The sequence below is a fragment of the Coloeus monedula genome, assembly GCF_965178545.1.
Source record: "Coloeus monedula genome assembly, chromosome: 8".
NCBI classification, from domain to species: Eukaryota; Metazoa; Chordata; class Aves; order Passeriformes; family Corvidae; genus Coloeus; species Coloeus monedula.
Genome location: NC_138788.1, coordinates 9,672,061 through 9,693,495, shown reverse-complemented (window position 1 = coordinate 9,693,495; position 21,435 = coordinate 9,672,061). Strand labels below are relative to the sequence as shown.

Below are 21,435 nucleotides of genomic sequence, written 5' to 3'. Positions count from 1 at the left end.
TTTGCGGTGCTTTACGGCTGCGGTTTGCGGCAGCCGTTGGTGGCGGCGAGGGTGGAGGGCGCGGGGCCGCCATGGAGGGCGGCGGGAACTCCAAGGGCACCGGGCTCGGCGGCCTCTTCGGCGCCGGCGGGCTTGGCTACTCGCACGCCGACCTGGCCGGGGTGCCGCGTGAGTACCGGGGCGGCCGGCGGGGCCGGCCCGGGGGGTCCGTGTCTGTGCACCGGCCGCTGCAGGGCCGGGCGGCCGGGACCGAGATCGGTGGCGGTGCCGATTCCGGGAATGAACGCGGCCCCGAGGGGCTCCGCCGCCGCCCGGCCACGGGAAGCAGATCCCGACCCCCGGCGCTTCCTGGGGGTGGGCGCGGAGGTGCCAGGCCTTAGCAGGGGCCGCGTGTCTTGACGGACGCTGGTCACAGGGACGTCGTGTTCACCTAACCCCAGCGGCTCCCGTTCCGCTCCCTGGAAGGGGGGAGCTGCCGGCCGGTGCCGCCTTTTAAGGAGCTGGGCAACTTCACGGCAGAATTTTCCCTGCTGCCTCGCACGAGATCTGCCCCTTTTTGCCTTACAGGATGCGAATTGTTATTACGGAAGTTCGTGTTAAAGTGTTGTATTTTCTCTTCCTTTCAGTAACTGGGATGAGCCCTTTGTCACCGTATTTAAACTTGGACCCCAAGTACCTCGTACAGGTGAGAAGGTGGTTTGTTTTTCTTGTGTTGAACTCAAACTCAGTGTTTGCATGACCATGCGTGAACACCTCAAACCTTCTGCAGTGCTGGGCACTCTGTATTGAAGTCTTGAACTGAAGAACGGTGGAAAGAAACGATTTTTTCAGTATTGTCCCTAATAAAAGCTTGCAGTGGCATGGCATCTAGAAGAAAATGACCAGTGATAATACAAAGGATAGGTAGGGCTGTTGTGTCAATACAAGCCTGCTGTTACTGAAAAGAGCTCTCCCTCCCTGCCTTGAGGCAGACAGCCCAACACCCCCTCACACAAGTTCTGGCACTGCTCACAGCCTCCACTGAGCCCCTTCAGTCAGAACAGCCAGAATCTCTCCCCTCGTTTCATGGGTGAGTTTTCTGAACTGTGATGGAAGAGTTTGATCAGTTTACTGAGGTGTTCAGCCAAGCCCTATACCTGATAACAGGCTTTGCCATCACGCAGCAGCAGCAAATTTCACACCACTCCTTATGTCATTACTCAGCTGAAGGGAGACCATTGTGAAGTAAAACTTTACATTTTATTCTACAGAGTAACGTAGCTGTCACACACAGCTTAACATGACTTAATATAAAATGAGGTCATCATAAGGAAAAAATATTTTAAATCAAGCAATGTTTTCATATTTCATAATTATTAACTGTAGCTGAAAATGTTTAATCAAATTAGGATGCATGTCAATGATTTTATTTAGTTAGTATTTTTCTACATATATGGCTCATATTATCTGAGAACTTGAAATTTTCTAGAATTAGCACTTAAGGTCAACAGTTGCATAGTATCTGCTAACCTCTGTGCCTTGTTTCATGCTGCTCTGGGTCACTGGCTTTTTTTGTAACTGGGAGCTCTGCATGCAGTTCTGGGTGCTAGAAGCTGTTGTAGTCCAGATTATGATGTAACATTCCCATAAGGATAGAAAACAGCAGCTGTGCCTCTGATGGGACTGGGTTCACTACTGTGGCTGCTGTTGAGTGGTCAGAAAGAAGCTAAGAGATTATTTAGACTTTTTCCAAAAACATGCTCTAAAGTTGTCTTGTTTAGTTAGTACAGTTTGTCTGAGAGCATGTTGGTGTTGAAAATGGTATAGCAGAGATTTTGGAACTAAGTGTGTGTGTACTAATAGAGTTTAGAAACAAAAGAGAAGTTTGCTTTAAATGAAAAGGTGTTGGCATTAGTGTCATGATACAGTTCTAAAAATACCTGTTGATGCAACGCTAGAGGCTGCAGTCTGTGTTGTAACACTTCACTGCCCATCATGTTTAGCACTAGTGTGTTGAAGTAAAAGGCAAGTGTATTGAAATAAAAGAGAATTCCTTTTAAATGTTAGAATTATTTTTTTACCTGAACAAGTTGCCCATACAAGCTGTGAGGTCTCTTTCCTTAGAGAATCAGAAGACCTGGGAATGGCTCTGAGTGCCCAGCACTAGCTGACCCTTCTTTTAACAATGGGGGTTGCACTAAACAGTCTCCACAGGTTCCTAGGATTCTAAATATTGAAGGAAAAAGGCATATCTAATATTTCAGAATAAAAGAACTTAAATTATTAGCCTTTAAATTTGGGGTTTCTCTGAAGGTGCAAGTGAAGAGGTGAGGGTCTTCTGGTGTTTAAAGACTAACTGTTTGCTTTCAGAATGCAGCAGGAAAGTCAGCCTTACTGTTGAGAATCTTATATTTTGGTTCTGGTCTTCCCATAGTACAATGGTACTCATTACTTTAAACCCCACTTTTTTGGTTGGTCCATGAATGCAGGCACAGAACAAGGTGTTTCCTGCAAAGCTGTGTTGCCTGCAGCAGGTGGCACATGTTACAAATTAGCATGTCAGCCTTTGGCAGAAGCCTGGAGGATGGGCTTTTGAGGTTGTCTCTAGAAACTTAAATGTTACATAGGTAAGGATTGCTTAATCTTGACTTTTGGGACAGATGTGAAAACTGTTGGAAACTGCTAACTACTGAATTTCTCCAACTGCCTCGTTACAAGGAAGGCAGAAAGCATATTATAAGTTCATTTTATTGATAACAGAATTAACAATTCTAGAAGCTATTTTTTCTGTATTGGCATTCACGTTTAGTGTCAAGTGTGAGGCAGTAAAACCCCTGAGGATTCATTTCCTTGAGCCTGCAGCTGTTGGAGTCGTGTCAGTTAAGTAGGGGGTGTGGAAAGCACAGAACCTTAAAAGAGATCTGCTGCTTTAGCACCTTAAGGACAGGCATCTTTAGTGTCTCATACTGAAGAAATACCTTGGCACACCTTATCCCTACACATATGTCATTCTCTAGGCCATTTCTCTAGCATTTTAGACCACTGATTTACAAGAACACAAGCCTGGCCCTGTGGGAGAAAGACGGACAAGTAAAAAATTAACCAACCTCACATATTTCATGCCTGATCATCACTAGTGTTGAGTATATTACTTGCACTTTTCACATCCTCAAAATAGGTCACTTATTTCAGTGCAAGGAAATACTTTTTTTTTGTAGAAAGGCAGTTTTCATTTAGTATCAGAGTAGTGGGAAACCTGAATTAGTGCATTTTTGTATCGGACTAGGTTGCTCAGTGAGCAAACAGTGCTGTGTAATCAGACAACAGGAAGGCTTTTGGTAGGCTTGTATTGCCTGCTGCAAGATGTAATAAATAATTAAGCAAATAGTAATTAAAAACTAAAACAACCAACAACCCACACAGTATGAGTTCCTTGGCTGACTGGTGTAATTTATAAAAAGCTAGGACAGCTAGGGGAAAAAAAAAAGCTTTCAGTCAATTTTATCTTTTTACAGTCCTTTTTCATGCTTAATAACGTATACACATAGTGTATTCCATCTCTGTGCTACTGTAGACAATAATTTTCCAGAAATACTTCTATCCATCTTTAGTTTATTGCATGGATTAGAGAAAAAAGTGAATATGACCTACATTTTCAACTAGACTTGGAAAATACAAAAGCATTTGTTTTTCTTTTCCCCCAGGATACAGATGAGTTTATCTTGCCCACAGGAGCCAACAAAACTCGAGGCAGATTTGAGCTGGCCTTTTTTACCATTGGAGGATGTTGTATGACAGGTAGGTGGTTGTGGGTTTCACTTTTCCCAGCTGTCCAGGTAACACCTATGCATACAGTGATTTATGAGGTTGTAAATGTCTTGTTCTGCAAGAATTGTCTATTCTGCAAGAAAAGTCCTAAATAAAGATACTTGATTTTAGTCTATACACTGAATTCTGTTCTCGCTATTCGGTTCTAGCATTGTTGATTCTTTTTCTTCTTAAAAAATAATAACTGATATTATTCCAACTAGGGGCAGCATTTGGTGCACTGAATGGCTTGAGACTTGGCTTGAAGGAGACACAGAATATGGCATGGTCAAAACCTAGAAATGTACAGTAAGTGTTACATCTAAAAAAAAAAAATGTACTTCTTAGTGACAGAGTTGTTTCTTCCAGCTTATACAAGGCTAGATCTGAATATACTGTAAAAAATAAATGTTTTGAGGTTTTTTCTTTAGTGGAGTCAGTATTTGTCTTCATCAAGTTATGACATATTTTTAGTTACAGTGATGTTCATTTCAACCTTCTGCTTTTTATTGTCACAATTGGTGTGTCCTCTGACTTATCTTAAATATTTTGAGAAATAATTACTACTTTGATGTTTACTAAAAATCTACTTCAAAGTCAAAGCAGTGTTTTTATATGTTGAAATATTCCCAGAAGCAGCAGTGTTTGCTTTGAGCTATTTTTTGCTGTAATTTGTCCAAGCACAAGTCTCCCTTCTTTCCCAAGATTTTCACAACCAGGAAAAGATTCAAATGCAGAAGCTGGGCCTGCCTGGGTTTACATTAGGGATGACACTGGTGCATGCTGCTGAGCAGGCATTGCATGGGGGGAGCTGTTCTGGATTGTGGTATCCATGAGCACCCATGACATTGCTGTGTTTTCACCTTACCTGATTGTTTGAAAGAACACAGCAAAGACAGAAACATTTGTTTCAACAGGATGCCTCTTCTTAAAATAGTGGTGAATTAGACATACTATAGGAAAACCTAAGTGAAAGAGACATAGAAAACCAGAGGAACAGAATAACTGGGGGAAAACAATTTTCACTCGCAGAATACTTGGGAACAAGGGAATTTTAGAAGAGGAATTTAATATTTCCTGGTACAGTTTATATTGGCTCTGCTCCTTTTTAAATTGTTTCTGTATTCATCCCCTTCTTTATGAAGATATTTACCACTATAATTGTGGCTCTTTCATAATGTTCTAGATGAACAGAGTTGTATTTTAGCTGTTTGCATTGAGCAGAGTTGGACAAAACCATGATGTTAAGTACAAACTTCAGCAGGTCAAGCCCAGGAGGTGGCAGTCAGTACTCACACTGCTCCTATCCTGGCTCTGCAAGGCAAAGATCTGCTCAAGGTCATCACCTTCCAACAGTGCATTAAGTTCTGTTTTTCCCTCATCAGGTGCAAAGAACAGACTTGCCTAGTTAGATTTCCTCCAAATTTATCTTTGATGTACACAGATTTCTTTCTTAATGAATTTTAATTTTGCAGGTATTCATTTGTCATCAAAATGTCTCACAGTATGCCATGGTTATTAAAATTACTATTTTTCTTATCAATTCAGAATGAATATCAGGTTAGAAGGTGGGGGTTGTAATTAAGGAGAGGTTGTCAATACCCTAGCCTCTTAAATTTTTTTTTTTCTCTTGTTTCAAAATGAAGTTTTCCATTATTTTTTAGTTCATTGCCTAACTATATTCAGTAATGACCTGTGTCCTAATGAAAATTATAAAATGAGCATAAATAGTAGAAAATTAAATCAGAAGGAACATAAAGCAATGGAAGTGTCACACATTAAATGCTGAACTAAGTTCCAGTGGTAGTCAGCTGTCCAGAGCAATACTATGCCTGTGATAGTGTTACACTGCTGGGAGATAAGATCAGTCATTTCTTCTGGCTGCTGTTGTCACTGTTCTGGAGACAGCTGGTGCCAAGAAGAAGTGGCATTGTGCTTCCCTGAGAGCGCACTAGAGGTTCTCTTGCCCTCTTTAGTGCTAGTCTGGAAGCCTACACGCAGACCATGCACACAGACCCACCTCTCGGCCTTTTGGTGGGTGCTGAGTGGACAAATGGCAGTGCAAGGGACTGCCTCTTCCCTTCCTGACTTGCTGCAGTCCAGACCTGTTTTATAACCCACACCGTTTACTCAGGCATCTCCACACTCCCTGCCACATGGTACTTGTAGAGGAGCACTGAGGCTTTCTTGGAAACCTTTTACCCAGCTAAGTCTGCATAAGTGTATCAGTCATTCCAGGAGCTGTGTGTAGTCACCACGTAAGGAAGGACAGCTCAGGTTAGAAAGTCATTTGAAGGGAAGAAATTTGAGTCTTGGTGGGAGTCAAGTTTGCCTTGGAAAGAGAGAAAGATTTTCTTAAGACTTGACAGGACTGAATATTTGCTTTCAAGAGCTTTTAGTTCATAATTGCAGTTTTATTAACCAATTGTATAGCATAAACACACAAGCCCTACTGTTGTAAACACTGTCTTTATGTAAACACAGAGTGCTAAAGGCTTTCCTACCTCTTTAACTCCTTTATAGAATTCTAAATATGGTGACAAGGCAAGGAGCGTTATGGGCTAACACTCTGGGATCACTGGGTAAGTAGTCATTCCTTTGTAGGGAAAGCAATTTAAAGATGTAATTGTTGGGAAAGTGTATTTGTGTATTATCTGAATAAGAGTGTTCTCTAAATTTTCATTATTAAATCCATCAGGAAAAAGTACAGGATTTTTTCATTGGGGCATGAGGGCAGTTCAATAGACATCAAAAGGAAATTAAAAGCTAAAATAGGATTTACAGCATAAGGAGCCAAAAGCCTTTAAATAAAACCCAGACTTTTCACTACATTACAAACAAACACTAGCTATATCAGAAATAACTAGAAAATACAGATAATGTTTACTTGTTAATAAATTCCAGTTAATTCACAACTTAAGGCAAAAAATACAATATTTCTGAAATAACAGCCTACATTGAGACTGGTCATGTGATCAACTGCCTGAGGTTTGTTTCCTGTTAAAGAGTCAACAAAATGTTTATGTGGGGAAGACATATGATAGTCACTACAAAGATTTATCCTTTAAATGATGGTACATTAGCTAGAATAATCCCTCATGATAGCACCGACTCTAAACCTTAATATTGCTTACAATTAATGTGGGTTAGAAAAAAAGAGAAAAGAAAATGATCAATAGCCTGATGTATGAGAAAGTAACTTCTGTGAACTGAGGTTTGGGTGGGGAGGGGAGGGGGCCATGAAATAAAATCACATCAGTTGCCTCAGAAAAACGAAATTATTTCATAAAAGTCAGTGAAATAACTAATGCCCTAGAGATTACAGATTTTTTCACCTCTCCCCAGTCTTCCACAGTCTTAAAAAATGAAAACTGATGCAGTCACTTTGAAAGGAGAAATCCAAAATGATGAAATTATTTTGAAGAAAAATAATGATGGAACTCGTTGTCCTACAAAATTGTACTGGAAGTTAGCAATATTTAAATCAGAGACTACATCACATTATAACCCAGTCTGCATCTGCTTGACTTCAGAGAAATGCATCAAAGCATGGGCTAAGTTGCATTTATGACATTTTATTTCGGTCTTCTTTCTGAAGAGCAGATTAGCTGCCATTTATCTCAGGCATTAGCTTTTGAGGCATAGTATAGAGGGCATGGTTAGAGATAGGATTCTGAACTACAGCAAGAATGGCACTTTTTCCATAAGAAACACATGTTGCCTATAAGTTTTATCAGGCAATTTTTTGTTTGGATGGGTTTTTTCTTTTTTTTTTTTTAAATTCCATACCTAATGAAAACGTGTCTGAGAACTGAGATGGAGGTACACTGCAGTTCAAGGTTTCAGTTTAAGTGACACATTAACATGTTTTTTCAGCTGTGTTTGGAGAAAGATTACTCAAGAAAATGTTTGTGCATTCCAGTAACAAATTGTTCTTTTTCTTACAAAATATGGCCTCCAAAATCACAGAGTTAAGCAGAACCTTATATTTGGGGTTCAGGTAGAGCTCTATCTTGTCCTAGCTACCAGAAAAATTTCTTTCAAGGAGCTGAATTATTTTTGCATATTACTTCACCTTGTGCAGCCTTTCTGTACCTCGGAGATTCTTTTTGTCACTACTGACAATTTTTGTCATTCTGTTCCTGAACAGAAGCAACAGCTGTGCTGAACTTTTTAAAAAAATTATGTTGAATTCAGCTTTTCCTTCCCTTGTTGTTAATCTACTTGCTGCTAAGACAAGCTGAAATACCCTTGCCTGTGCTGAATGGAGAACGATGCTGCTGTTAAGGCATTGACCTTATTATGGTTGCTTATGAAGAATTTACTGCCTTTTAGCAGAAGGAAAGATTTCAAATTCTTGGAGGGCAAGGAAAGAATTAAATGGCATTGTCTTTATCGCTTTAAAATGATGACATACTCTACTGTTCTTTGCCAACATGGAATATGAGTATATCATGAGGGCTGAGGATGGGGTGGGGAGTGCTTTTCCCTTCATCAAAATGTATAAATGATAAATGCATCCATACTGAAAGCCCATGCATTTTTCTTTATAGTCCTTTCCAGGACAGTCCCTAAAGTTATCCCAAAACAAAAGACCCTCTGGGGATAAAGATTTCATGCACAAGCAGAGGTGAAACAGCTGTAAATGTCAAATCCAAAGCATTCTAATAGTAATTTTTAAAAGAAACATAGCCCATTGTACTCCAGTTCTTGGTAGCATGATCTGAATGCTGTACTTAACGTTTCATCACTGTCACACATGAACAGCAGTTTTCTCTGCTACCTAGTAAGGGTTGGGTTTAGTTTCATGCCATCCACAGAAGACAGTATGAAACTGCCAGTACACATTTAAACCCTGAATTTTTAAACAAATTCAAACTGGCAAAATATGCTAGTTTTTTAAAACTTCAGTCAGTGCTTTGTATCACATATTGTCATGAAGAATGCTGCTTTATAACCAAATTATAGCTCTAGAAAGAAGAAATAGCTATAAAGAAAGAGATCTGGAAAAGACACACCAGAGATGGGATTTTGCAGAGGATTCCCTTCAAATGAGCTGAAAATCTGTGTTTCAAAAGCATAGTCTAAATGCTACACCAAGCCTGAATTCTAAGCTTTGGGCCTCAGACAGTGGAAGGTTTTTTTAACTTTTTTTTTCTCCCCCAGCTCTACTTTACAGTGCATTTGGAGTCATCATTGAAAAAACACGAGGTGCAGAAGATGACCTGAACACCATAGCTGCTGGAACCTTGACAGGAATGCTATACAAAAGCACTGGTAGAGTAGCAAAATATTTCTCTTTTCCCTGCTCTTGTGCTTATCCTATTTATTAAGATTCTCACTATTTTTACTAAATACTGTCCTGCTCTGAAAATTGACAGTGTAAAAATGGCTATTAGCTCAGTGTCCTCTAAGCCACAATGTGTTTCACACAACTAAGGCTACTTAAGGAAAACTTGAACAAAAACAAAATTCCAGCTGAGTTAAATTTGATTCTTTCCAACTGCCCAGGACTGACAGTAACCATGACAGCCAAGTTATGACCATTATACATATATACTGAAGAAACACTCATTTATTCCCTCAGATATATGGTGAGGTTGTATAAAATACATACCCCCCTCATTCCTAGCCATGTTTTTCAGCAATAGCAGGATAAAACTAATTGTTTCTCAAGTCCATGACTGGTTGCAGGCAAATGGGAACTACCTTCCAAAGTGAATGGGGGCAGGGGAGAAATACACACATAGGGAACACAGAGCTTGACTGCATGAAGATGAAACTTACTACAAATGATTAATGTGACAGTGATTCACACGAAAGTGGTACCTGGAGCCACAGAAAACCCTACACACAGAGAATATTTTTGAAATTATTACTTAGGTGTTCATGAAACTGTTGTCTTGTGGTAGGACTCTAGTCTTTGCAAAGTGGTCAAAACCAACAAACAATGTTATTTGAGAACAGCATGGATTTAAGGTGAGTTTGCTTCTGCAAACTGAATTGTTTGCGGGAGAGAGGGTCTGAGCTTCATCAGCAAAATGCCTGTTAACACATGTTCCAAGCTTAACAATTGGAGGCATCATCTTTTTTAGAGGATTGCTGTGTACCACAGATTGATATTACCACATGGAAAAAAGTCTTATGTTTTAAGTAACTCAGTAAATGTTTGGCTGCATAACTCACCTGCATTTTATGGAGGAGATAATGCAAGAATTAACCTGTACTTTTGCATATCTAACTGAGCCACAGTGTCTTAAAAGTGTTCCCGAAGGCCAGCTTTATATATGGGGCAAAACAGTTTGAGTAACTTTATTTTTTTGATGGCTTAGACTACCTGAAGTCAAAAATAATTGGCTTGAGCAGCCTTCATAAATATGAGACTATTAAACTTTGCAAGGGCAAAGTACAGCTCTCCTGTATTCCATTACTTCCTTGGGATTTCATGAGTGATATGACAGATGACCAAGAGCAGCTGGAAAGGGTAGCATATAGAAGCCTAATATTTCCTGTAGGAGTTTATTAATAAGGAGAACTGTCATCTTACACTCCAGCAGAAGCATCCCCCTTACCTTTCAGAAGTATAGAGCTGGCATTATGTGTAATCTTTTTTTGGCACAGTGCAACCACAGGTAACTACTTCAATCACATGCACAGTCATGTGACACTACTAAAGTTTTTATTACCAGAGCACAGTAGGACATTTGTTTTGTAACACAAGATCTACAGAGCTAGTAGTAGCCCTGATAAAGGCAAATGAAGTCAGTAAATCTCTATTCATTACAGTATTGTACTTCGAGTGTGTGCTGTGCATATGAACCATAGTGCAGAGAAACTGCTGCCTCTCCTGTCACCTTATGCCAGAACACCCTTTCTTATTCTGTATGGTAAAACTTCTAAGTTCTGCCTTTACCCTGCATCAGTATCTATATTTACATTAAAACCTTGAATATTTAAACCTTGGAAAAGATCAGCACACATCTGTGACATATCAAGACTGTAATAATTACCTGTGTTACATGGAATGCCATGTGTTGGCATTAAGAAGTGGAACATTTAAAAGCTGTCAAGGACACTGAGTTATAAATCTCCATATTTGAGTGTCAGCTGGCAGCTCATACAAACATGCCAATGCAAATCAAGGCTGTTCTGTAGTCCACAAGAGGTAGGTATAGAGTTGGCAGGCAGTGCTGTTGAAACACTCAGATTTCCACTTCCATCATTCCTGCTTTGTCCAGAGATCAGGATCATACATAAGAAGAAACAAGATAATGTATGGCAGGTCTTTCATTGTAACTTCATGTTTAACCACAGCACTGATGGAGGAATCACATCAGCAGCCCTGCTGATGTACACTCCTGCTGAAAAACACTCCTATGTACACTGCAAAGCCCAGATTGAATTTCTGAAACCAATGATGAAGCATTTGATGAGTGGACAGGAAAAAAAAAAACAAAAAAACAGTGGGAAGACTTTGTGAAGGCTGAGATCTGTTGCCCCAAACTGGTCCCAGTTTTCACAATTTGTCCTTGTAGAAGTGTTAATCATTACCAAAATGCCAGCAGTCAAGCAGAACGTGCACGTTCTAAAGCCACTGATGGTGGGCAGTTTTGTGCAAAGCTACTTGACACAGCCTGTGTGGGAGAAGATAAGAGAGGATTGAAAACTGTTCAAGTGAGGACAGTGGCAATTCAGTCCCTTCCCTGTGTTCATGGTCAGTGGCATCACTCACTGAAAGTTCCCCATTGAAGTGACTGAAGCAGGTCAGTCCCAGGTGATAGCTGGGCTCCATCTCAGCATTACTGCATGGCTTAAGTGATCAGACACCTCCTGAGTGGGAATGGAGAACTGATGTGAGGAGTTTTGAAACATCTACTGCTTGATTCATCTGACCAAAGTGATCACCAACTTTCACGTTTATTTCAATTTAAATTTAATGCCACAATTACTGACTAGATTTTAGGCCAAATGCAGCAATCAGAGTACATATTAATTTGTTACACCAGTCTTATAACTTTATGGGAGCTGTTTTTTGAGCTCACCACTTAACTTCTGCTCAGAACATTCAGTTTGGGTAACAGTCAGAAGGAGACCCTTTGGGTTCCTCTGCAAGTAACATATGCAATAAAAATGTTACTGCAACTCAGTCAATTCAAGTTTTGCTAAAAGGGGGTCTGATATCCTAAGTCCACAAGGATGGCTTTTCCATTTAATAAGATACTATTCTTCATTCAGTTTTAAGCAAAGGCAGAAATTAGTATCTTAAATAAATATTAGTTAATATCTTAAATTAATATTAGTTTTTTTATGATAAATGTTACAAAGCACAAGTACATCTTAAAACAAATGTTTCCCCTCCTTGCATGTGTTTTCAACCTCTTTTCTAAACCAACCATATTTATTAGGTTTTCTCATAATTGTATTAGTTATGAAAGTAACAAAAAAACCAAAAACAATTGTCACTGTGATTCCCTCCCACCATGAAAATGCATGTGGTTCCAGTTGTCACAAAGTACAGCTGGCTGGGGCTCCTGCACTCCTCCTCAAGCATGCAGGATTGATCACTCAGGAAAAGATACTGAGCTAGATGGGATTTTGGCCTTTGACAAACTTGGACCCAGTGTGACAGCTGTTAATTTCTCACTGGAATCCCTGACAGACTTCAGTAAGCAAAAAAGTTAACTAACCTTGGGATTAAGACTAACCCTCTTATCTGAGGGTTACACAGGTTGTAGATGTTCTTTTTCTTGGATAAATTTTTTCCTTTCTTGAGGTTCAGGGTAACAGGAACAAAAGTAAAGTAATGCTTTGGACAAACTAAATCCCTTTGTTTACTTTTGTGCACTAGGAGCCTGATCCTAGGTACAGCATCTCATGCCTTTGGAACAATAGGCATTACATAATTTGGTACAGAAAATGGTGTGTGTCTGAAAAGAAGGGAGTTGCATGCTAGCAATAGCTGAAGGTAGTAGTTGTCATTTCAAGGCCTCAGAACACAACCCTGAAGAGTCAATACGTTATGAATTAAGGGCTGAATGTTTTATTGCCAGCAGTAAAATCTGGCTGGAGCTAAAGATCAGTTTTGTGACATCCAGTGGTAGTTCAGGGCAGCTGTGTTAGCTGACTAACTTCTTGAGCTATAAAAAACCTGTTCTCTGAGCCCAGCTCATGTTTTTCTTTGGGCCAGACAGGTCTGTTTTCTTGTTTCTCTTGGCTGGGGAAGGGGAAAGAAGAGCTTGTGGGGGCTGCTGGCAGGTACAGGCCTGGGATATCTTACTTTCTGCAGTATTTGGAGAAAAGTAAAGAAGTTGCTTGTCATCACTTAAGTTTAGGGCTATCAGGCATTTTGGAAATTAAGAATCCCTTTTAAAACCTCTTTTAACTTAACAAGTATATAGGGTTATCAGTCAGATGGTGTTTAGAGAAAGGATTTTGTTTGAGATCTGAAACAAGGAAGAGGTAAGGACAGTGTACAAGCAGCACTACAGGTAACAGCTCGTTGAGGCTTTTTTAGTTTCCTGAGGACTGATGTCTAAGAGCATGTGTGGCCACTGAGAGCAGAGCTGCCTTCAGTGCTGCCCAGGTCTGCAGGAGCAGTGAACTCAGAGCTGCAGGGATTTTCAGGGTTTGCAGGTGCCAGTTACAGGAGCTGAAGTAGCCTCCTGTCAGTCAGGTGCTGCTGCTTTCACTCAGTGAGAAGACAGCAAATTTTAATCATGTTTGCTAAGTAATTTCAATAGCTTTAGTACTTCTGAACTAGTAAACTAAATAGTAGATTCCTACTGTTTTTTCTAATTTAACCTTCATACCACAATAGCTACAGGAAATGTTCCCTCTTTCAGGCTTTGTTGTCTGTGTATTCTGAGCACAATACTGCCTTAGCTGCAGCAATATGAAAATGGAACATGCTTTTCTGGAATATATTTTGCTTCCAAATAGAAGTTTTATCAGTTTCCTCAGTAATTTCTGTATCCACAGACTTTGCCCACTACTTACAGGGCTTCATAAAATGAACCCCATGGAGCAGCAGGAGGAAACTCTTGATAGTTTCTAATGACATCAGGCCACCCACAGATGTTCAAACAAATGACTGCTTGATGGTTCAGATGGTCTGGTTACTGAGCTTGAATTTGGAGCAAAATTGAGATTGCCTTGTATGCTTAACTCGAGCCTTTTAAACCATTGAAAAGTGTTTTTGTTCCTGAAAGCCCGGGAGGAAGAGAAATTGTTTTCATTCAGACTATCTGAGAGAGATTGAAAGACAGAAAACTAATCACAATTTAAAGATTATTCTTCTTTTGTTTCTAATGTTTACTGTTGTATGGTTCTTGCTTTAACCATCCCAGGAACATCACAGGACATTGGAGTAACATTCTAAAAATAGAGACAGGAAGGTGCTAAAGGGAAGATTTTGCCCTCATGGTTTTACCTACTGGACAAGTGCAGCCCAGTTAGGGCCCCTGCTATGATGAAGTGCAGAGCTGTGCTGTTGGAAGGCTGTGTATGGCATAGTGCACTGGAATGCTGAGCTGTGCCATGGCTGGAACCTACTCGAAATGCATGGAGGAGGGACTATACCTGGTGGTGAAAAGGTGCAGCAGCTGAAGCCAGAGAACTAATTTCCCTTTTAGAGAGCGTCAGATCTGTCTTTCTCAACTCTTGTGTAAGGTGCCTGATCTCAAAATACCTGCTTCCAGAAGTGTCTGTCAGCTGAAACCTTTATCTTACTGGGACATGCAAGATTAGGGGCACACGGCCATGTTTCAGCAGGGCTTGTCAGGGCAATATTGGTATCAAAGGCTTGCAGGGAGTGATTGCAGAGGAGGGGTGGGAACGTGTTCTATCATGCAAACACAGCTGGGATGGGGAGTGGAGAATTTAGTTTCTATTTTTGTTAACAAGGTAATTTTCTCAGAGAGCCTAACATTTTCTGCCCAACAATGAGGCTGTATTCTAAAGTACATTACTGTTTGAAGTCTGCCACAGCCCTGAACATACTTACTCAAATGTAAATCTGACCAGTTAGGGAAAGTTTTCTTTCCCTTTTTTTTTGTAATAACTGTGGGTAGTTCAGAAACCAGGAGCAACTGCTACAAAAAAGAAAAAAACCCAAACATTTTGTAGAAGAAGCATAGTATAGAAACACTGGTAAAGAAACACTTCTTGCATGTTTTCTTGGGTATTTTCTCTCTCAGTCATGCGCCTATACCAATGGCAAGTTTAGTCCCTGCTCATGAAACATCTCCAGCAATGTCCCTAGGTTGTCTGCAGGCCTACAGATGGCTTTAGGCCCTGTACTTGACCCTTTGTCAGTGGGCTTAGAGCTGCCATCCTTACCTGGCTGGCTCAGCATAAGAGAACACTAACATTTGTTGTGGTAGGAGCAGCACATCTTAAGTCCACATACATGGATGATAGAAAGCAGCTCAGCAATCGGAATTAAAGATGACACCTTTCTTGTACAACCCTGACTTCACAGAATCTGGAGCCAGGCTTGATCAGCCTTCAACTACCTGTTCTTGCATAGGAAGAATAGGATTTTAAGGGGGAAGGAGAGGAATTGAACCTGGGGTCTGAGGAAAGGGCCTACAGGAATAGTCATAGCTCTGTAGTGCGTCACATTCTGTGGGGATGTTCCGTGTTTCCTTGTGCACTTGATGGCCATGGACCCCCTTTGGGGGTTTCTGCTGTGATCTCTTGAATCCTGATATGAACAGCAGAAAATTGGGCTCTAATGTTGTATTCATTTACCTCAGCAGGAACAAGGAGTCAGTATTTTTACAGATTGTCTCAAATACTTGTTTTGCAACAGTACTACTTTAAATTTCACCTGTGGCTTTTTGCCAGACATTGCTCGCACAGGGTTAGTTTTGTGTACCCAGCTGCAAGCCCTTCATATGAAAAGCTTTTTGTGCAACAAATTCAGTATCAATTAGCAAACACAAATGTACATTTGCTTTCCTAAATGCTGATTTAGGCACATAGAGCATATTCAGTAGGGCTTTCCTTAGAGCTGTTGAATTCTGAATGGTTACAGCGGTGAACACAGTTAGCTTTATACCCTAAAAAAAACTTGTCTGGCAATGAAATTTCCAGAACCTGTCGCTAGACGTGGCTTCTAGTACCAGGTCCCACTTGTGCAGTTTCTTGGTTTCATTGCATACCTGGGCAATATGGGGAGGTTTAACAACTCCAGTGAAACGCATTTAACCTTGCAGCACAGGGAACACAGTCTCAGTCTAGCTGATGCCAACAGCTTCTTGCCTCACTAAAAGGAATTCTGTGAGACAACTTTATGACCCATAATGGAAAGGAAAAAAAAAAAAAAAAGGCAATCTGTCTGATTACTGAGATGCATTTATTTTCAAGTTCGAGGAACCTAAAGTGCACTGCCAGTTTCTCCAATAAAGCAGGCAGGGTTTTTTATCTCACTGTCAGCAGTAACTGGCCTTGTTCTATACACTGTACCTATTATCTAGCTTGGTTCAGCTACAATGATAAACATTGCAGAATCAAACTCACTGAAGTTTTCCTAGCATTGAGGGTCATACTCCCAGGTGTTCTGTGCATTTACAGTACATTCTGGGAGCTCTGCTGAGGCACAGAAGTGTTTTGCTGTTTCGTAAAAACAACAGAAGTCTCTACTTGTGCACCTGTACACCCCAGTCTTCATATGGATGGAGTGGAGGTGGGATGCCGCCTGACTCCCAGCTCCAGCCAGATGCACTGCCTGCAGGCAGTAGCCAAACTTGCCCTATATTTCTGCCTTACACTAAGGTGCTCACCAGCACCTTGAAACTTCAATCACCTGTGTGACTCACTCTTTACCATTGCAAGGTGATAATTTGGAGTATTAATAAAAGTAAGAATAAAGAAAGCTGTTCAATGTACACCCTAGTAAGTTCTTGCCAGTTAGTCCCTTTCATCTACTTCCTATTTTTTTATCGAAAGGTTTTAAAATTCCAAAGACACAAAAGCAGTGATAGGTTCTGCATGATGGCCCTAATGAATCTCTGGAGCCCAATGTCATGTCTGTATCAGCTGCTGTTTTGTTCACTTATTTCCCTCCTGCCCTTTCTCCTTCTGCCCAGAGCTAGTTACCATAACTGAAAACCTCAATTGAGGAGTTTTTGCAACAGGAGGAGAGCATATCTAACTGTAGAAAAAATTGTATTAAGGACAGATGGAATAGAGTAAGTAGGACTTGGGAAAAGCCTTCTTGGCTTCCAGTGCTCCATAGTGATTCCCTGAGGCAGTAGTACTAACACAGTTTGAGAGGAAGTCATTCCAGCAGAATTAGCGTCAGGATGAGGTTGATTTGCCAGAATCAACCTGAGCCTGGCAGCAGGTTTGAGAGGGAGGTAGAAAAAGCACAGGGACTCTTTCTGGAGAGTTACTTAAGAAAGGACTGTTCATTAAGATGCCTCTGGATTTAGATAACTTCTTGGAAGTTGCTGTTCACTGACTGTTTCCTGCAGAGTAACACTGATGAGCTGTGATGTGCTTTGTTTTTTCCAGGTGGAGTGCGCGGGATAGCACGAGGTGGGATTGCAGGTCTGACGCTGACCGGCCTCTACGCTCTGTACAACAACTGGGAGCACATGAAGGGCTCCCTAGCCCGGCAGTCCCTGTGAGCAGGGCCGAGGACACGCTTGCTTAGTCACCAATCAAATCAGTTGTGAGATCTATCTGGTGCCCCTTGCTATTTTATTTACAATTAGTGTGAAACCGATGGAAGCTGTGCTGAGAGGAACCTCTTGACATCCTGTAGCTGGACTGGCCCTTCCCGCCAGCCACTTGCTGGAGAGGCAGCAATGTTTGTTGGACCTGCAAGTGAACACAGCGGCCACCGAGACAGTCTCCCTGCCATGCTCCCCAGGCAGCCCTGGCCAGAGCTGCCAGGCACGCTGGGCCCCCGTAGCTGCTCCTGCTCGCTGCCAGGTTTGTTGGGGTGCCTGTAAGGTCTGTGTCCATAGAGCATTCCCTGCAGTCCCAGCGCCTCACCTGGCCAGCCCAGCAGCACAGCCCCAGTTGCCATGGCACAGGGCAGGCCTTGCTATTCTGACAGCACAAGGCAAGCTATGAAAAGGGACATCATCAGAATAAAAAGGGTGGTACTTACTCAATACCATTTCTATCCTTTGCTCTTCCTGCTACTGGTAAGACAAAAGTGTGCTGCATCCAGTGACCTGGTTATGGATTCATTTTAAAGGACTAGTGTGATGAAATCCTGGGGGAGTTGGTGGGGAGGAGAAGTGGACAGGCAGGCTGATCGTCTCCTGAGGGGTGGTTATGGTGAGGCATACCATGGTTTGACTTCACTCCCTTATTTGCTCTAATAAATAAGGATCTGGTTGTTTATGGAGGAAATGCAGTTGCTGTTGCAGAACAGCTGCCAGTGGATTATCAAAATATTTGGGTGCTCCAGAACTCATTTACCCAACAGTTAGAAACCAAGCAGTAGAAAGACTCCACTCATGCCTTATTACAGGACTTTTAATTAGCAAGAAACTTTTTGCCTGAAGTACCATTTGTAGGTTACTGGCAGAACAAAGACTGTGATGAACCTGCATGTTCTCCAGTGTTAAGCTATAAACCAAACATCATTTGCAGATAAGTTAAACAGTAAATTGGGAATTAGTTCAGTAATTAGAGTTACTGTATAACAGTTCATTCCTTCTATGTTTAAATAACTAAACAGGTAAATGATTAAAGAGGTCTGAAGACAGGGAAAGCAGAGCAAGGGAAAAACAGGAAACTTACTGGTCAGCAGACAACTTAATGCAAACCAAGTTTACATTTGAGTTTTCACTACTGAAACAGCTCTTGATAATTGCATTGCACCCAACAAAATAAAAACAACAAAAAACAGTAAAGGGAAGATGGTAGCTCTTACCTTCTCCCAAGAAGAAATACCACTTTGCTAAGAAGCCTCATTGGCAGAAAATAACCTGAGACCAGCTTTTTATAGAGCAAGTGCTGCAGCTAACGAGCCCTCACAGTTGATTAGCTTTGCTTGAACACCAGGTGAAATTAGATGAGATTTATGCGTAGCACTTAAAAGTAGCATAAGGAAACAGGTCTTTTCTCACCCCCTTTGTCAATGCTGGCTTTTGTTAAGCCTTATGTTCCCCAGTCTTTAGTGCTCTGCATGTTACTGTTGTGGTGTGAGAGCTGGACTTCCTAGCATACTTTTTTTGAGGGCTGCACCACCAAAGAAACTGTGCCCCACTCACAGGCTGCAGAGCAGTGATGTGGGCTCCATCTGCACAGTGCTGTTACATGGGACATTGGGAAAACACATGCACTTTCTTCTTTTTTCTCTCCCCACTGGCATCAGTGAGTTCCTTCCCTGCATGTTTCTTGGTCACCATTGGTTGGACTTGTGTTCCTGCACTCTTGACCACGCTGGATGAAGGACTGAGAACGGCTTTGGGGGTTAATGGTGGGCAAGGGTGGCTTTTTAAATGTCAGGAACTCTGCAGTATATCTTACGTTTTCTAAAAACTTTTTCAGGACTAAATTGTGACCCAGGAACTGTCTGCCCTAACTGAAGTGGGAAAACTGTGAAGCTTAACAAATGTATTTCATTCTTCAGGTGCACTGAAGATGATATAGAAACAAGCCTTTTCAAGTTCATAGTTAGCACAACCTTAAGGCTAGGCTAACTCTTGAACAACTTAGCACGTTACCTGGTCTGCAGTGCCCTCAGATTTCCTGGAACTGCTCGCTTCAAGGGCAGAGCTGAGAGCATTTTCCTGAAATAGCTGTGTTACAGCTCTTAAAAGTTTTGGTTCATAATCTGTTTCTCTATGGAGTGATCTGTAGCTTGAGCTATGAAACAGAACCAGCACAGAGGCAGCAGTGAGGGAGGTGAATTGTATGATACAATTACAGAGACCGTGTTTACAATATTCTGTGTCATGACATACTGTGTTCACAGTTGACTGGCAATCAGTATGAAGTTGCTACTTTAAATTGTGACCAAAAGTATATCTAAGTTGAGTAGAAATAAAAGGATGTAAAATCAAGTTGAAAACAGGATTTGGTTCAAGTTAGAGCCCTCCTATGCAGTGTTACATAAATGTGAGCATGGGAGACCTTGACTGTCTTGGAAGAGTGGGGTTGTGGTGCCAGTCGTGGTATCTTTGCTGATAGATCCAAAAGGCAGCTTTCCATGCTGTGGCACCCAGTGAGGGAGCTGAGACAGCAGGTATAATGAAGGGGTTTTGAATCTTGTGAAGCTGGTTTTGCTCAGTCTCCGGAAAGAAAGGCAAATCCACTTCCATCGTTCCCAGTCAGCAGGTGACGTCTCTTACGGATGGAAGAATGTGTTGAAAAATCACTACTTAGGCTGGAAATCTATGGGCACCTCGAAGCAGAAGCAGCTTTGAAAGCAGGAGGCGAATGTATGTTAAGGCAGAAAAATGATGCAGTGTTCATAGTCTGTTTCCTGTGATCTAAGACGGGACTTCAAAAGGAGGGGGGAAGTCCTTTTGTATGCTTTAACAGAAGGCTACCCCTGTGCTTAATAAATTCTAGACAGGAAACTGGTGTGTTTTAAGTGGAGCTTTGTGTACTCTGTGAGTATTGGTCTGTGCTGTTGAATGCCGGCCAGTGCAGGGACACCAGAGGGTACCCCAACCCTTTCTGGTACTTTCCCAGCACGATTAAGACCTGCTATGTGTTCCTCACGGTTATTTCCCCCTCTGTCAGCCGCCCTCTCTCCCTGCCCTGTGGGAACAGCTGCCCCACTCACCCCATAGCTGGCCTGAGGACAAGGATTGGAGGGAGCTGGTGGCCCAGGAACCTGTGGCCACCCTGCTCCACAGCAGCGTGGGAGGGAAGGAAGCATTCCTCAGTACAGAGCGTCGATCACATATCTCAGTGTGTTCAAAGAAAGTGCAGCCATTTGAGAACCCATGAATAGCATTCTCTGTTCCTGCTACTCTGTCCTCCTGTCTTGGGATAATTTAAAAGTATTTTTTCCCTGTGTTTGAAAGCTAAACATTCAGGACACACATTCAGGAGTTCTGCATGTGACTACTTCTAACAAAGAACTTCAGTCCACTTTAAAAAAATGTGTGTGTGTGCACCCCCACATGAAATTTAAGGTATCACGGTTGAAAGGCTGCCAGGCCCAGCTGTAAATGTTCTCTTAATGAACAATGCAGGGTGGAGTGTAAATACTAGAAAATCCTCAGTGGAGGAACCAGTCATGCAGGGAGGCTGATACTCAAACACCAGGGAGGCAGAGAGGAACTCACTTTCAATTGCACAGCCAGACCACAGATGTTCTTCAGCCACGGGAGAAAAGGACCACATGCTACTAAAATCCAGTAGTCCTCTTGAAGTATTCAAGAGTGGTAAAAAGCAAATGGGTCATTTTGTCCAAGTCTCTATTTCTCCCAACAGCTGAGCAAAGCACAAGTGACTGAGACACACGACCTGCAGTGTGGCAGTGCCTGACAGGAGTTTCCCACTAAGTGTGTAAGGGTGTGCCTGCTACCAGAGTTTCCCTGCTTGGGAGCTCAGTGCAGCTCCAGCAGTGGTGAAATGAACTAAAGCACATGAATCCCATCTGGATGGAAGCACAACTGCAGCAGCTTCCAGACAGAGGCAAACTGGACACCTGCCACAGCAGTTTTT

The 21,435-nt window shown here is 41.7% G+C and overlaps 1 protein-coding gene across 1 annotated transcript; it reads left to right on the top strand.

Annotated features, from left to right (window-relative positions):
• Window positions 1-28: 28 nt before the first annotated feature.
• On the top strand, window positions 29-17,912 carry LOC309575344 (mitochondrial import inner membrane translocase subunit Tim23). The gene is made up of 7 exons (XM_082285733.1): window positions 29-168; window positions 627-685; window positions 3,684-3,777; window positions 4,011-4,095; window positions 6,310-6,368; window positions 8,953-9,063; window positions 17,305-17,912. Exons 1-7 carry the CDS (start codon window positions 72-74, stop codon window positions 17,418-17,420), a joined length of 621 nt encoding a protein of 206 aa, XP_082141859.1. The 5' UTR covers window positions 29-71; the 3' UTR covers window positions 17,421-17,912.
• The last annotated feature ends 3,523 nt before the right edge of the window (window positions 17,913-21,435 follow it).